This window comes from Lithobates pipiens, unplaced genomic scaffold (assembly GCF_037356315.1).
Source record: "Lithobates pipiens isolate NorthernLeopardFrog02 unplaced genomic scaffold, aLitPip1_a1.2 Scaffold_28, whole genome shotgun sequence".
NCBI classification, from domain to species: Eukaryota; Metazoa; Chordata; class Amphibia; order Anura; family Ranidae; genus Lithobates; species Lithobates pipiens.
The window spans coordinates 31,246,829-31,261,180 of NW_027507789.1; the positions used below are offsets into that span (position 1 = coordinate 31,246,829).

General features: G+C 42.9%; 1 protein-coding gene across 1 annotated transcript in view; it reads left to right on the top strand.

Moving 5' to 3' along the window:
- The first annotated feature begins 264 nt into the window (after nucleotides 1-264).
- ERGIC3 (ERGIC and golgi 3) overlaps nucleotides 265-14,352 on the top strand; it is a 39,807-nt gene continuing 25,719 nt past the window's right edge. Inside the window, exons 1-2 of the mRNA XM_077459023.1 lie at nucleotides 265-426; nucleotides 8,630-8,700. Of these exons, the coding sequence (XP_077315149.1) occupies nucleotides 339-426; nucleotides 8,630-8,700 (159 nt within the window). The 5' untranslated portion in view covers nucleotides 265-338. The remainder of the gene's footprint in view (nucleotides 427-8,629; nucleotides 8,701-14,352) is intronic.

The following is a 14,352-nucleotide window of genomic DNA, read 5'->3' on the forward strand; positions in this document are numbered from 1 at the left end:
AAATAGCCGTTAGCTTTAGCGGCCACCAAGTACTATCTGCAATAGCCAAAATAACGAAAATAAAATAAAATAAATAAAATAACTGAACCAGTCACAAAACTTTTACTGTAAAAAAATAAAAAAGTTTGGCAGGTGTAATGTAGCTCTTAGCCGCAAGGTGGGGCGCTGACACAATTCGCTCTTCACGCAGCAGGTCTCAGCGCTAGATCGCGCATGCGCAAGCTCCGAGGGCCGTAACGCGCCCCTATTCGCTCTTCACTCAGCCAATGAGTTTAGGACGTATCGCAAAATGGACCCGGAAGTGCTGAGGTGACTGACTGGACTTCCGGTTAGGGAAGATGGAGACTTTGCACCGGCTTCGGCAGTTTGATGCCTATCCCAAGACTCTGGAGGACTTCCGAGTGAAGACATGCGGCGGGGCTGTGGGTGAGTGAGGGGAGGAGGGGGGCCGTGCGCCGACCGACACGTTACCCACAATCCTTAGGGCTTTCCCAGGGACAGGCATGGCTCCTGAATGTGCACTGCACTGTACATGGGAGGGGAGTATAGAGGACTCTATGACAACCTGACCACCTACAGGCACTACTTACCTGTGTGTACTTTACACCTGACACCCTGTGTGTGTGTGTGTATATATATATATATATATATATATATATATATATATATATTACACACCAAACACTGTATATACACACCATACACCCAGCATTGTATATACTGTATGCCTCACTGTATATACTGTGCAAAAGTTTTAGGCAGGTGTGAAAAATGAAGTAAATGAAGACTGCTTTCAGAAATAGAAGCGATCATTTGTTGTTATCAAAACATTTAAAGTAATTTTTCTAGCGAAAAAATACCGATTTATAACCCCCCCCCCCAAACATTATACTTTTTTTTTACCTAGGGAATAAAATGGCGATCGATGCAAGTTTTTATGTCACATGATATTTGCACGCCCAATTAAAAGAACTCAATACACTTTAATGATAGAGAAAAAACAAAAATGCAAGTTAGCCCAATTTTTTTTTGTACAATGTGAAAGACGATGTTGCGCTGAGTAAATAGATACCTAACGTGTCACGCTTTAAAATTGCGCACACGCTCGTGGAATGGCGGTACTTTAAAAATCTCCATAGGCAACAATTTAAAAAATGTTTACAGGTCTGTTTAGAATTACAGAGGAGGTCTTGTGCTAGAATTATTGCTCTCGCTCTTGCGGCGATACCTCACATGTGTGGTACGAATACCATTTACATATATGTGCGTGACTTACACATGCACTCACTTCTGCACGTGAGTACGGAGAGATGGGGTGCTTCCTTCTCCTTCTCCTTCTTTATTGTACTGTGTGTGTTGTTTTTTTTTTTTTTTTTGTACTGTATCTTTTTATTTTTTTCACGGTCCCCTTTTTTTTTTTATTCCTATTACAAGTAATTTAAACATCCCTTGTAATAGAAATAAGGATGACAGGTCCTCTTTATAGAGAGATCTGGGGTCAAAAAGACCCCAAATATCTCTTTTTACCTTTGAAAAGCAAAGGCTGTAGAGTTGATCGGAGAGGATCTACTGGCCGCACCATTGGATCGTTTCTCGGGTGAACCGGTGGAAATGGTACGCTTAAGACACTGGCAAGTGGTGGAAGGGGGTAGGATGTGCCCTCCAGCTGCTTCTGAGAGCCATGGGCCCCTCAATACTTTCAAGAGCCAGCCACCGACTGGGGGAAAAAAACGGTACAGGAGATATATATATATATATATATATATATATATATATATATATATATATATATATATATATATATATATATATATTCTCTTTTTCAGCACTTTTTTTTTTTTTATAATTTATTTTTTAATGCTGAAAAAGCCCCCTTTGGCTTATACTCGAGTGAGGGTCTCCTGCTGTGTCACGCAGTGTTCGGCAGCCATCCGCTGTAATAAAGCCCCGCCCCCTCCTCGTCTGTGGAAGACGGGACCCTGATGCAATGCTGGGAAACTGGATCAGTGTTCTGTCTATCACGAGGCTGCAGATGGGCATTGTTTACAAGTAGCTGCTGCATTTCCCACCCTTGGCTTATACTCGAGTCAATACGTTTTGCCAGTTTTTTTGGTAAAATTAGGTGTCTCTGCTTATATTCGGGTCAGCTTATACTCGAGTCTATATATACGGTATGTATTGTGGTCTTGAACTGGTTAATGGCATTGGCTGTATGTTCGTGGGTCGTTGTCCCGCTGCAAAACAAATTTGGGGCCAGTCACACGCCTCTGTTATAGTGTGGCATGATGGATAATAGGGATGAGCTCCGGCGTGTTCGCATGGTCCACGTGCAGAGCCCACCAGGAAGTCAGCACTGCGCTAATCGCAGGCAGTGAGACATTTCCCAATGTGTGGCTGCAGAGGTCGAGAAATGTCTCACTGCCTGTGATTAGCGCAGCACTGTGCCGACTTCCTGGCGGGCTCTGCATGTGTTCCATGCGAACACGCCTGAGCTCATCCCTAGTGGATAAGTATCTGCCTGTATTTCCCAGAATTGAGGACACCATTGATTCTGACCAAATCTCCAACTCCATTTACAGAAATGCCGCCCCAGACTTGTAAGGAACCTCCACCATGCTTCGCTTTTGTCTACGGACACTCATTATTGTACCCCTCTCCCCCAACAAACTGCCTCCTGCTACAGCCAAATATTGCAAATTTGACTTGTCAGTCCAGAGCGCCTGCTGCCATTTTTCGGCACCCAGTTCCTGTGTTTTCATGCATAGTTGAGTCGCTTAGCCTGGTGTCTCCATCGGAGGTATGGCTCTGTGTCCTCAAGTCTTTCATGAAGACCATTCCTTGGCCAGACTTCTTAAGATGGTGTACCTGGGTTCCACTGGTTCCTGCCAGTTCTGTTGGCACTGCTGGCTATCTCCTGATGTTGAAGGGATGGAAGCATGATGTGTCTCTAATCTGCTGCATTACGTTTCCTTGGCTGAACACTGTCTACAGTCCTCAGTGTTGCCCATTTCTTTGTGCTTCTTCAAAAGAGTTTGAACATGAATCCCCAGTCTGCTTTGAAATCTTTGCCTTGGAAAGACCTTTTCTGATGCAGTGTAAGAACCTTGTGTGCTCAGTCTTGCCATGTTATATGACCTGTGACATGAAACTGTCTTCCACAACCTCGCCTTTTAGTATCAGAGTTTGGCTGTTCCTCGTCCAGTTTTGAGCCTCCTACAAGCTCTGCGTGTTCATTCAGACTTAGAGTTGTGACTTGACCCCGTCCCCTCCCTCTTGTGATTTGTCTCACTGGATTCGATTGACAGCAGCGGATGCCAATGGCACCTGCTGCTGCCTCCTCAGGCAGTGAGGAGTGTGAGAGTCCCCAGAGAGCTGACCTTGCTTGACTGACAGCTGATGTCTAAGATCCAAAGGGATCCACAAAAATACAAGGCTAGGGGGGAGACTAAGACAGGCACATGCAGGTAACACAAACTCTTCTTTCTCTGACCTTGTCAGGTTCATTTGAAACAATGAAAACTGCCTTTACAGTGCAGCTCACCCCACACTGCAAGGGTTAAACCAGAGGTAGGCAACCTCGGCCCTCCAGCTGTGGTGAAACTGCAAATCCCATCATGCCTCTGCCCCTAGGAGTCAAGTCTGTGATTGTTGGGGCCTTGCAATGTCTCATGGGACTTGTAGTTTCAAAACAGCTAGAGGGCTGAGGTTGCCTACACCTGGGTTAAATGCTTGTTTTTAATTTGGGTATCTTTTTACATGCAGTGTTTACTTGCCTTATTCCTCTCTCCTCTAGCAGCCTATGCTCAGCTTTTACCTCTGATGCTGATGAAGTGTTATGGGCGAGCCTTTGGCATCCTCACTTATAATGCAGGAAAGCTGTCCCGGCATTGTACTTGATGACGTCAGAGTGTGACTGACAGATGGAGCACCAAAAAGAAGTGACTTTGAGGGATCAGTTGCACAGATCAGAGAAGAGGTTGTATTCAGTGCTCTGGCGTAACCCAGGTCCAGTTTCACTGTTTCCAGTTTAATTGAAACATCAAAATTGTGAAGCAATAGTGGTGTAGTGAAATATCAAATAGCCATGTGGTGGCAGAGGCACCTGAGTTAAGGGAAAATACTGATCTCAAGGGGACATTAGTAAAGATTCAGTTTATTAAACACCAAAAACCTGTTTCCTGGTTGGACGTCACTTCCTCAGAATTGTGTTTTTTTTTTTTTTTTTTTTTTTTTTCCTTTCCTTCGTTTTATTCATATTTACTGTAGCGTCTGTGTTGCACCACAGTTTTGAAAAAGTGACATTGTGCGATTCATTAGTTCAGTGCACAGGAAGGGACAAGGACACTGCAATTCCGGCAAGATAAACAGGTATTTTCTGTTTTTGCAGAAAATATTCTTAGCCTGAAAACAATTCAGCCACCACATCTAAGGACTGCTAATCTGCAATATTTTTGTTCTTAGATGTCCTTTAAAAGTCTTTTACAGGGGCCTTTTTTTTTTTTTTGGCAGGCACTTTTGCCTATAAAATGCTGGTGGGTTCTGATGCCTGTGGCAATGCAGTGTACAGCCCCCTTCCAGCAGCCCTGTCATAATCATTCACAGGATGACATGCACAGTGACTACTCATATTCAGGGACACATGTCCTGAATGCAGAAATTTCACATTCCGGGCATACGTTGCTCTGCACATGAGTTACAGCTCAGAACAGCATATAGTTGCTGTATATTTCAGCAGGTCATTGTGTCTTTTTTAATTTTTTTTTAATTTCAGGGCTTCTGCTGTATGTGTGCCTCCTGGCCACCAGAATATGCCCGGTTTATAGGCTATACAGGCAATAGTGCCCATGTGCATAGGCCTTTAGAGAGATATTTTTTTTCTTCTGGCAACAATCTCTTTAAAGAGGAATTAAACCCTGATGGGTTTTACTTCCTCTTCGTCTCCGTGCAAAGGTAAAGCATAATGGACTACTATGCATTGCATAGTAGCCTATTATGTGTCACTTACCTGACACAGGAGCCAGCGATGTCACTGCTGTCCCCTGTAGCCCGAAGCGCTACATCTTCTGGGTATCGCTGCTCCGGCACTGTGATTGGCCGGAGCAGCGATGACGTCACTCCCGCGTATGCGCACGTGAGCCGCCACTAACAGCATATCGGCGTTAGCAGCGGCATGCTCAGTGCGCCTGCGTGCTGCTGTCTACGGCACATGCGCTGTAGACAGCGGTGCCTGTCTTTTTGGAAATATCGCCTAAACTGTGTAGGTTTAGGAGATATTTCATGGACCTACAGGTAAGCCTTAATCTAGGCTTACTTGTAGGTCAAAGTGGTCTGTAACGGTTTACAACCACTTTAATTGTTTACAGCTCTTCCATAAGTCATATCAATAGCTATATCTGCTCTTCCACTGGGGGTTATTTACTAAAGGCAAATCCAAGTGCACTTGGAAGTGCAGTCACTGTAGATCCGAGGGGGACATGCAAGGAAAATAAAAAACAGCATTTTAGCTTGCACACAATTGGATGATAAAATCAGCAGAGCTTCCACTCATTTCAGATCTACCCCTTAGATTTAGAGCGACTGCACTTCCAAGTACACTTTCAGTGCAAAGTGGATTTGCCTTTCGTAAATAACCCCCACTGTCCCAGCTCACAAAGAGCTCCTCAAATGAGGATTACTTTTTCCAGAGCTGCTTTAGGACATGGAGAGGTGAGATGACAAGGCACTGTTAAACAAACAGATGTTGGCGAACCGTAAATCTTTAAACAATGATGTGACTGTGTAGGTGGAAGTTAACCTTTTACTGTCCATAAGCCACAAGAGTCAGACATATTGGGCAGAAAAAGAACTAGGTTTAAAGGAAAAGTCTCTCACTTTTTATTTTTTTCTTGGCTCCCAGAAAGAAATGCACCGACGTTTAGTGGATCGGTCTCCTGAACACACTGCTGACGGCTCTCCGCCCCTACATCTGTACAGCCAGACAATTGCTCAGCTGAAGGGAGTGTCAGTGAACTAGGAGGGCACTGATAATAGTCCTGTTATTTCATTGAAAACTGCAAGCCATCTGCTATGTTGGCAGACAGAACTTGTAATTTATTAATTCACAGATCTCTGTGAATGATGTGGCTGTTTGGGCAGAGCCCCACACAGCCACACTGTTTTTAAGATGTCACAGTAGCTGTGGGGTGAAGAACCCACCTGCTGATACAGGGAGAGTGAACGGGGGTTCTGCATAGTAGCATGTTCTGTGTTGAACCCTATATACAGATATAACATTATTCATCTTACTAAAGGTGCCAGCTCTGACTGTCATTCTCGTCCCTGTTTCACTACTTGGTTGCTTCGCTTCTCCTTTAATCCTGCACCTGGAAAAGGCATACAGGTTGGTGGCTTTGACTTCATCTGCTGTCTGCTTGTTACACTGCAGTGACCCACAAGTATTTAAAGTTGAACTCTGGGTACAAAGTTGATACAAATTCACTTTGTAAGCAGGTGTAAGATAAGAAGGAAAGGTCATTTTGAAATTGACGACAGCAACACGTCTCAAAGAAGTTGAGACAGGGTAACAAAATTTTGGAAACGTAAGTGGTACTAACAAGGAGGAGTTGGAAGAACATTTTGTAGGTCAGTAAGATGACTGGGTATCAAAAGAGCATCTTAGAGAGTAATGCCGTGTACACACGGTCGGATGGAATCATTTCATCAGATATTCTGATCGTGTGTGGGCTTCAGTGGACTTAAAAAAAAAAAAAAAAAAAAATTGACGGATCTAGAAATAGAACATGTTTTAAATCTTTCCACTGGAATCAGTTCCTGTCAGGAAAACCATTTGTCTGTATGCTGTACCAAAAAGGACACAAGGGCAACTATTGGCTAATGGCTATTGAACTTCCTTTTTCTAGTCCCGCGTTGTACGTCACCGTGTTCTAAACAAATGGACTTTGGTGTGATCGTGTGTAGGCAAGTCCTGTTTCAGTGGAACTCCGTCGAAAAAACTGTCAATTTATTCTGACGGAAAAACTGGTCGTGTGTATGCAGCATAAGAGTATCTCAGACGTAAAGATGGGCAGAGGTTCACCAATCTGTGAAAAGCTGCATCTAAAATAATTGTTGAACAATTTCAGAATAAATGTTTAATGTTAAATTACAAAGTGTATGTGGGGGTGTATATATATTTAAAAAAAAAAAAAAAATCTAATTTGCAGAACATAATATCAAAAGATTCAGAAAGGGACAAGGCCGAAATGCAATATTGGAGATTGATGATCTTCAGCCCCTCAGAGGGAACTGCATTAAAAACAAGCATAATTGTGTGATGGAAAATTCTGCATGGGGTCCGGAATACTTCCAAAAGTCACTGTCTGTGAACACAAGTCTCTCAAAAATGCAAGGCAAAGCTCTGTCATGCAAAGGTGGAGCCATATCTGAACATGATCCAGAAACTCCTCCGTCTTCTCTGGGCCAAAGCTCATTTTAAAATAGTCTGTTGTGAAGTGGAAAACTGTCCTGTGGTCAGATTTATCAAAATTTTACATTCTTTTTGGCAACCATGGGTGCCACATTCTCAAGACTAAAGAGGAGAGGGACCTTCCGGCTTATTATCAGCACTCTGTTTGAACGTTTTGATCTTTGATGGTATGGGGGTGTGTTAGTGAAAAGGAAATGGGCAGAATGGCACCATCAATGCTGAAAGATATATCCAGGTTTTAGAGCAGCATATGCTCAGGCACGAAAAGAACAATCTTCCTCTTCTCCTCTCCTGAAACTCCAGCAACCAGTCTCCAGACTTTTACAGAAAAGAGGATACTACACAGTTGTAAAAATGGCTGTGCTTTTCTTCTTCTTTTTTTTTTTTTTTCACCCTGTCCCAACTTTGAGAGGTGTTGCAGAGAGACGAGGACAGCTTGTGTGTAGAAGACAATCCGGGAGGTGGCATGCACCTTATTACACCCACCTATTTGTAACCCAAACAGTATTGGTGAAGCACAAGGTTTAGAAATCCTTGCCATTTACTTGAAGTTTGTGGCTTTATAAGCAAAAGGAATGCCGCACACCAACATGCAAAATTTAAATTCTTCCTTTATTACAATAATTGGAACGGATTCTATTCTGACATATTTCATGCTAGGCACAGCGCTTTTTCAAAGAGAATGTACTGTGCCTAGGGTGAAACATGTCAGAAAATAACCTGGCAGGTCTCATTTTGCATCTCGGTGTGAGGCATTCCTGTTGCTGGTACAATTAATTGATAAAAACGAGCTGAGTCAGCACTTGAGATGTGATTTGTGGAGACTGATCTTTCCTGGAGCAGCATGTCATATATTTCTTTGTGTGTATAGTCCGAACTAAGAGGGAAAGCCAAAAGATTTCTTAAGGCAGAGGTGAAGAGGGAACTCGCCCTTGGGGACACAAACAAGATCAATTTGGTCATTCGATATCATTTTGTGCTCTTTTGGTAATGATGCCAATTGGATTGAATACCAAAGAGTTTCAGTCTTAGTTTTTTATTTACAAGTTCAAGTGCGTTGCCCAAGTCATAAGTTTCCATAAGCCTCGAGTCTGAATGTTGATATTGTAACACACATGTGCACTGACTTGTCATTCTTATCCAAATTTTCATTTTTCTTTCCAGTTACCGTGATTAGTGGTCTTATAATGCTGATTTTGTTTTTCTCCGAGCTCCAGTATTTTCTTACTAAAGAGGTAAGTCCGCTTTCATTTTTGATTTTTGCTGTTTAATTTGATTTATATTTCTGTTGACTTAAAGTGACTTGATAAAAAATAATGTTCTTTAACCAGTTCCCGAGGGGCTCACGCCGATGTACGTCGGCAGAATGGCACGGGCAGGCATATTGGCGTACAGGTACGTCCATTTCTATATGCCGCCCTGCCATCGCGTGTGTGCCGGTCGGGACCCCTGTGAGTCTGGTCGCAGGTCCCGCGGACTCGATCGCTGCAGGGATACCTGCGACCGTCTGACGGGCAGATGCCGTTGTAAACGGCATCTCCCTGTTCTGCCTAGCAACAAGTGACACTGATCTCTGCTCCATGTGATTGGAGCAGAGATCAGTGTTCCCAAACACAAAGCCCCTGGTTAACCCCTTCACTGCCAGTGTCATTTAAACAGGAATCAGTGCATTTGTATAGCACTGATTGCTGTATAAATGGCAATGGTCTCAAAAATGTCCGATGTGTCTGCCATAATGTTGCAGTCACAATAAAAATCGATGATCGCCGCCATTACTAGTAAAAAAAAAAAAATGTATAAAAATGCCATAAAACTATCCCCTATTTTGTAAACACTACAACTTTTGCGCAAACCAATCAATAATCGCTTATTGTTGTGTGTGTGTTTTTTTTTTTTTTTGTTTTTTTTTGGCCTAAACTGAGGGGAAAAAAAATTTCATATATTTTTGGGGGATATTTATTATAACAAAAAGTAAAAAATGATTTTAGTTTTCAAAATTGTCGCTCTATTTTTGTTTATAGTGCAAAAAATAAAAACCGCAGTGGGATCAAATACCACCAAAAGAGAGCTCTATTTGTGGGAAAAAATACATAAATTTTGTTTGGGAGCCATGTCGCACGACCGCGCAATTGTCAGTTAAAGCGATGCAGTACCGAATCGCAAAAAGTGGTTTGGTCTTAAGCCAGCAAAATGGTCCGGTCTGAAAGTGGTTAACAAGGAACATGCATTCCACATTGTGCTACCAAAATTAGTGTGTGCTGTAAATTGCCTCCAGCATTGCTCCTGTTTTTTTTTCTTGCAGGAGGCAGCCATTTTGCTGAAGCCTAGAGCCCCTGAGCAGCAGTAAATCATAAAGCTGAGCTAAACCCATCAATTTTAAAGTGGTTGTTAATCCACAAAAAAACAACCCCCCCCCCCCCCCCCAAAAACAAATCTACAAGACGTTACTTTCGGGTATCGTGGGCTCCGGTGCTGTGATTGGCCGGAGCCGGGATGATGTCACTCCCGTGCAAACAAGCCGTTGCTTCAGTGCGCATGTGCCGATGACTTGGGCACATGCTGATACAGGGGATATCACCTGAACTGCGCAGTTTTAGGAGATATCTACGGTTGCAACAGGTAAACCTTATTATAGGCTCTACCTGTAGTGAAATGTGGTTGTAAAGGGTTTACAACCACTTTAAGAGTTTAAAAAAAAAAGGTTACATTCGTGGAATGCCAGGTTTGCTAGCTGTCACATTTGCTTGTGTCCGCAAACCAAACTATCAAATGGCTGGAGTCATAACTGATGTGCAGCACCATGGAAGTTGCAGATCAAACAGAAGTGGCTGTAGAAGATAGGAGGGTTTAATTCTGCTTTTAAGGTTGTCAGCAGATCGGCCTCTACAAACATGGAAGTGCCTAAAATGGCAGAGCCACTGAGCATGTGCAGAGCAGGGGGAAACGATGTATTACTGGATTTTAAACCATATCTTAACCTCTTTACGCTGGCGCCTCCTGGCCCTTTACGAGGTTTAGGATCACATGACCACCGTGACTGGCGGTTACGTTATCCGCAAGTAGCAATCGGAAGCTTTCAGTTAAGCGCCGGTAACTGTGCCTGGAGCGAACAGCATATGCACACCCTGGGCACCGCTGTATTGACAGTAATTCACGCAAATAAGCAGCCTCATGATGCTAAGGACCAGGTGCAGAGAGGCCACAAGGGGTTAATGTTTTCCATAGCTATACCTGCAAAACCTGATCTAACAGGACTTAATATTCTGATTAAAGTTCCACTTTAAATAACGTGACCTTTCATAAAGTAACCTGAGAGGAGCATATTCTGTGTACTTTCTATTGTAGGCAGCAGGATAAATGTTGTTGTTCAAAAATAGTAAGAGATAACCCCTTGATTTAAAGGGCATATAAACTCAGGAACAACATGTAATCTATTGCACCTTACCTGACCTTTTTAGATATGGTGGCTGTATTTTTCTTTTTTCAGAGCTTTTTTTCTGTTGTTAACTGGTGGTCCTGCTAGTAAAACATTTCCTGTCCTCAGTTGACAAGGATTGCTTACTATGCTGTGTCTATGGGGGAGCATCGTTGTTACCCTCTGTTAGGACTACAAAACATCCCTCCTCACCCCTGTAATATGGGAAAGAGGGGTGCTTTGTAGTTCACAATAAAACTGTGAACCGGTTTCTGATTTGCTGTGAAACATCAAGAAGAAAATAGGGCGAACTTTCGCCCGATTTTTTTTTTTTTTTTTTTTTATTCCCTTGCAGTGTGTACCCCACTTTAGATTCAGAACTGAGCAATCAAACACCATTGATTGCTCAGCCAGAGAGCAGGTGACTGTCTGTCACCACTCTCTGCTCTGCCCCTCCAGTGCTCAATGTGGCATCGCTGAGAGGCTGAGCCAGCTGCCAGTCTAGGTTTTTGGACAGATCCTGACCCCATATGGTTGGGGTCTTTTTATAACTTGGATACTTGAACTTTTTATAACTTTTTATAACTGTTGGCTGAAAACAGGTCACAGGAGTGCAGAATTAACTGCACTCATGTGATCCATAGGAGAGGTAAAGCCATAAAATCTTTGGCCCTACTTCTCCTTTTAATAATCCTGCATTGTACATGAATATGTTAAGCTCTGGGGAAAAGATGAGTGCTGGGATGAGGGGTAAGCACTAATGCCCATTACTGCACCCTGTAGACATGACAAGCATTTAACCTTTTGCGGGGGGGGGGGGGGGGCGCGCACCCAACTGCAAGGGTAGATTTTATCTAATTCCTTGAGTTGGACTTTAATACTTTTTCATGTTGGTCATGTGCCATGCAGGTTGCTTTTTCCTATTTGCCTTTTTGCCACTGGATGATCCTCGGTGAAGCAGAGAATGGCACCATAATCTGTCATTGCATAATTGCCCTGTGAGTATAGGGCACCATAGTGTCTCATCACAGGGGACGGGTTTAAGATGAACTCACAGTATGTCTTCTGTCTGGTACAGTGGCTGTCATTGTACCCTAAAGACTTTTAGTATTGAATAGTTTGGGGAAACCATGCCGAAGAGGTGAGTGTTACTTTTATCACTCCTTTATTTTATTTTACTTGCTGCTGGGGAGGTCTTAAAGCTCAACTCTGGCCATTTTTATTTGTCGGGGGGGTCGGGGAGCTGGGCCCTGTGTATGGCTGAGAACCTAAAAATACAAAGTACAAAAGTGGTAAAATATATACAGTACGCGACCCATATAGAACATTGCATGCATACAATAGGGTACAAGTAATAATACAAAAGAATCAGCTGAAACTGGAGCATAACTATAAAACAATATAGTAGGCCAGATAGCACCAATTTCTAGGTTCAAAAGATGTACAGTGCATCCGGAAAGTATTCACAGCGCTTCACTTTTTCCACATGTTACAGCCTTATTCCAAAATGGATTAAATTCATTATTTTCCTCAAAATTCTACAAACAATACTCCATAATGACAACGTGAAAGAAGTTTGCTTGAAATCTTTGCAAATTTATTAAAAGATAAACTTAAAAAATTCCCAGTATTCACAGCCTTTGCCATAACACTCAAAATTGAGCTCAGGTGCATCTTGTTTCCACTGATCGTCCTTGAGATGTTTCCACAGCTTGATTGGAGTCCATCTGTGCTAATTCAGTTGATTGGACATGATTTGGAAAGGCACACACCTGTCTATATAAGGTCCAACAGTTAACAGTGCATGTCAGAGCACAAACCAAGCCATGAAGTCCAAGGAATTGTCTGTAGACATCTGAGACAGGATTGTATGGAGGCACAGATCTGGGGAAAGGTACAGGAAAAATGTCTGAAGCATTGAAGTTCTCAATGAGCACAGTGGCCCCCATCATCCGTAAAATGGAAGAAGTTTGGAACCACCCAGACTCCTTCTAGAACGGGCCACCCAGCCAAACTGAGAGATTGGGGGAGAAGGGTCATAGTCAGGGAGGTGACCAAGAACCTGATGGTCACTCTGACAGAGCTCCAGCATTTCTTTGTGGAGGGAGGAAAACCTTTCAGAAGAACAACCATCTCTGTAGCACTCCACCAATTGGGCCTGTGTGGTAGTGTGGTCAGACAGAAGCCACTCCTCAGTAAGGTCAATTTCATACTAAAGCGGCAGCCACGTTAGTGGTAAAGCTTTCACACTGGAGTGACAGGAGAGGAGCTTTACAGGCGCTATTTTTAGCGCTAAAACGCCAAAAGGCACCTGAACGACTCTCGGGCCATGATAAACAAAATTCTTTGGTCTGATGAAACAACAAATTGAATTCTTTGGCCTGAATGGCAAGCGTCATGTCTGGAGGGAACCAGGCATGGCTCATTACTTGACCAATGCCATCATGGTTTTTTAGTGGCAGGAACTGGGAGACTAGTCAGGATAGAGGGAAAAATGAATGTAGCAATGTACAGAGACGTCCTTGATGAAAACCTGCTCCAGAGCGCTCTGGACCTCAGACTGGGCTGAAGGTTCATCTTCCAACAGGACCCTAAGCACACAGCCAAGATGACAAAGGAGTGGCTATGGGACAACTCTGTGAAAGTCCTTGATTGGCCCAGCCAGAGCCCAGATTGAACATCTCTGGAGAAATCTGAAAATGGCTGTGCACCGACACTCCCCAGCCAACCTGATGGAGCTTGAGAGGTCCTGCAAAGAAGAATGGGAGAAACTGTCCAAAAATAGGTGTGCCAAGATTGTAACATCATATGCAAAAATACTTGAGGCTGTAATTAATGCCAAAGGTGCTACAACAAAGTATTGAGCAAAGGCTGTGAATACTTATGTGCATGGGTGTTTTTTTTGTGATTTTTTTTTTAATGAATTTGCAAAGATTTCAAATAAACTTCTTTCATGTTATCATTATGTAGTAGTATTTGTAGAATTATGAGGAAAATAATCAATTTTAATCATTTTGGAATAGGGCTATAACATAAAATGTGGAAAAAGTGAAGCGCTGTGAATTTTTTCCAGATACACTGTATTAGTATTTTACCTTGAATCCAGCGTTGGGCCGTCTCTGGAACTCCCCGCTGGCATCTTTGGGCGGCCCGGCTTCCAGGTGTCAAGTGTGAGGACATCTCTAAAAAGGTTGAATGAGCCCACCTATGACAGTTGTCACTGAAACAAGTGTCCCCTTTGGGAGAATTCTAGACACCTACCTCAGTGAGGCCCACACCACAATAAAAAAAACAGGATTTAAACAGTGCTAACTAAAGTCTCTAAAATTTTAAAGTGAAACAAAAATGGGCAGAATAAAAAAAAATGACATGATGATGCAGTTTTGTCACTAGCATTAACCACTTTCAGACCGGACCAATTTGCTGGTCAAAGACCAGACCACTTTTTGCGATTCGGCACTGCGTCGCTTTA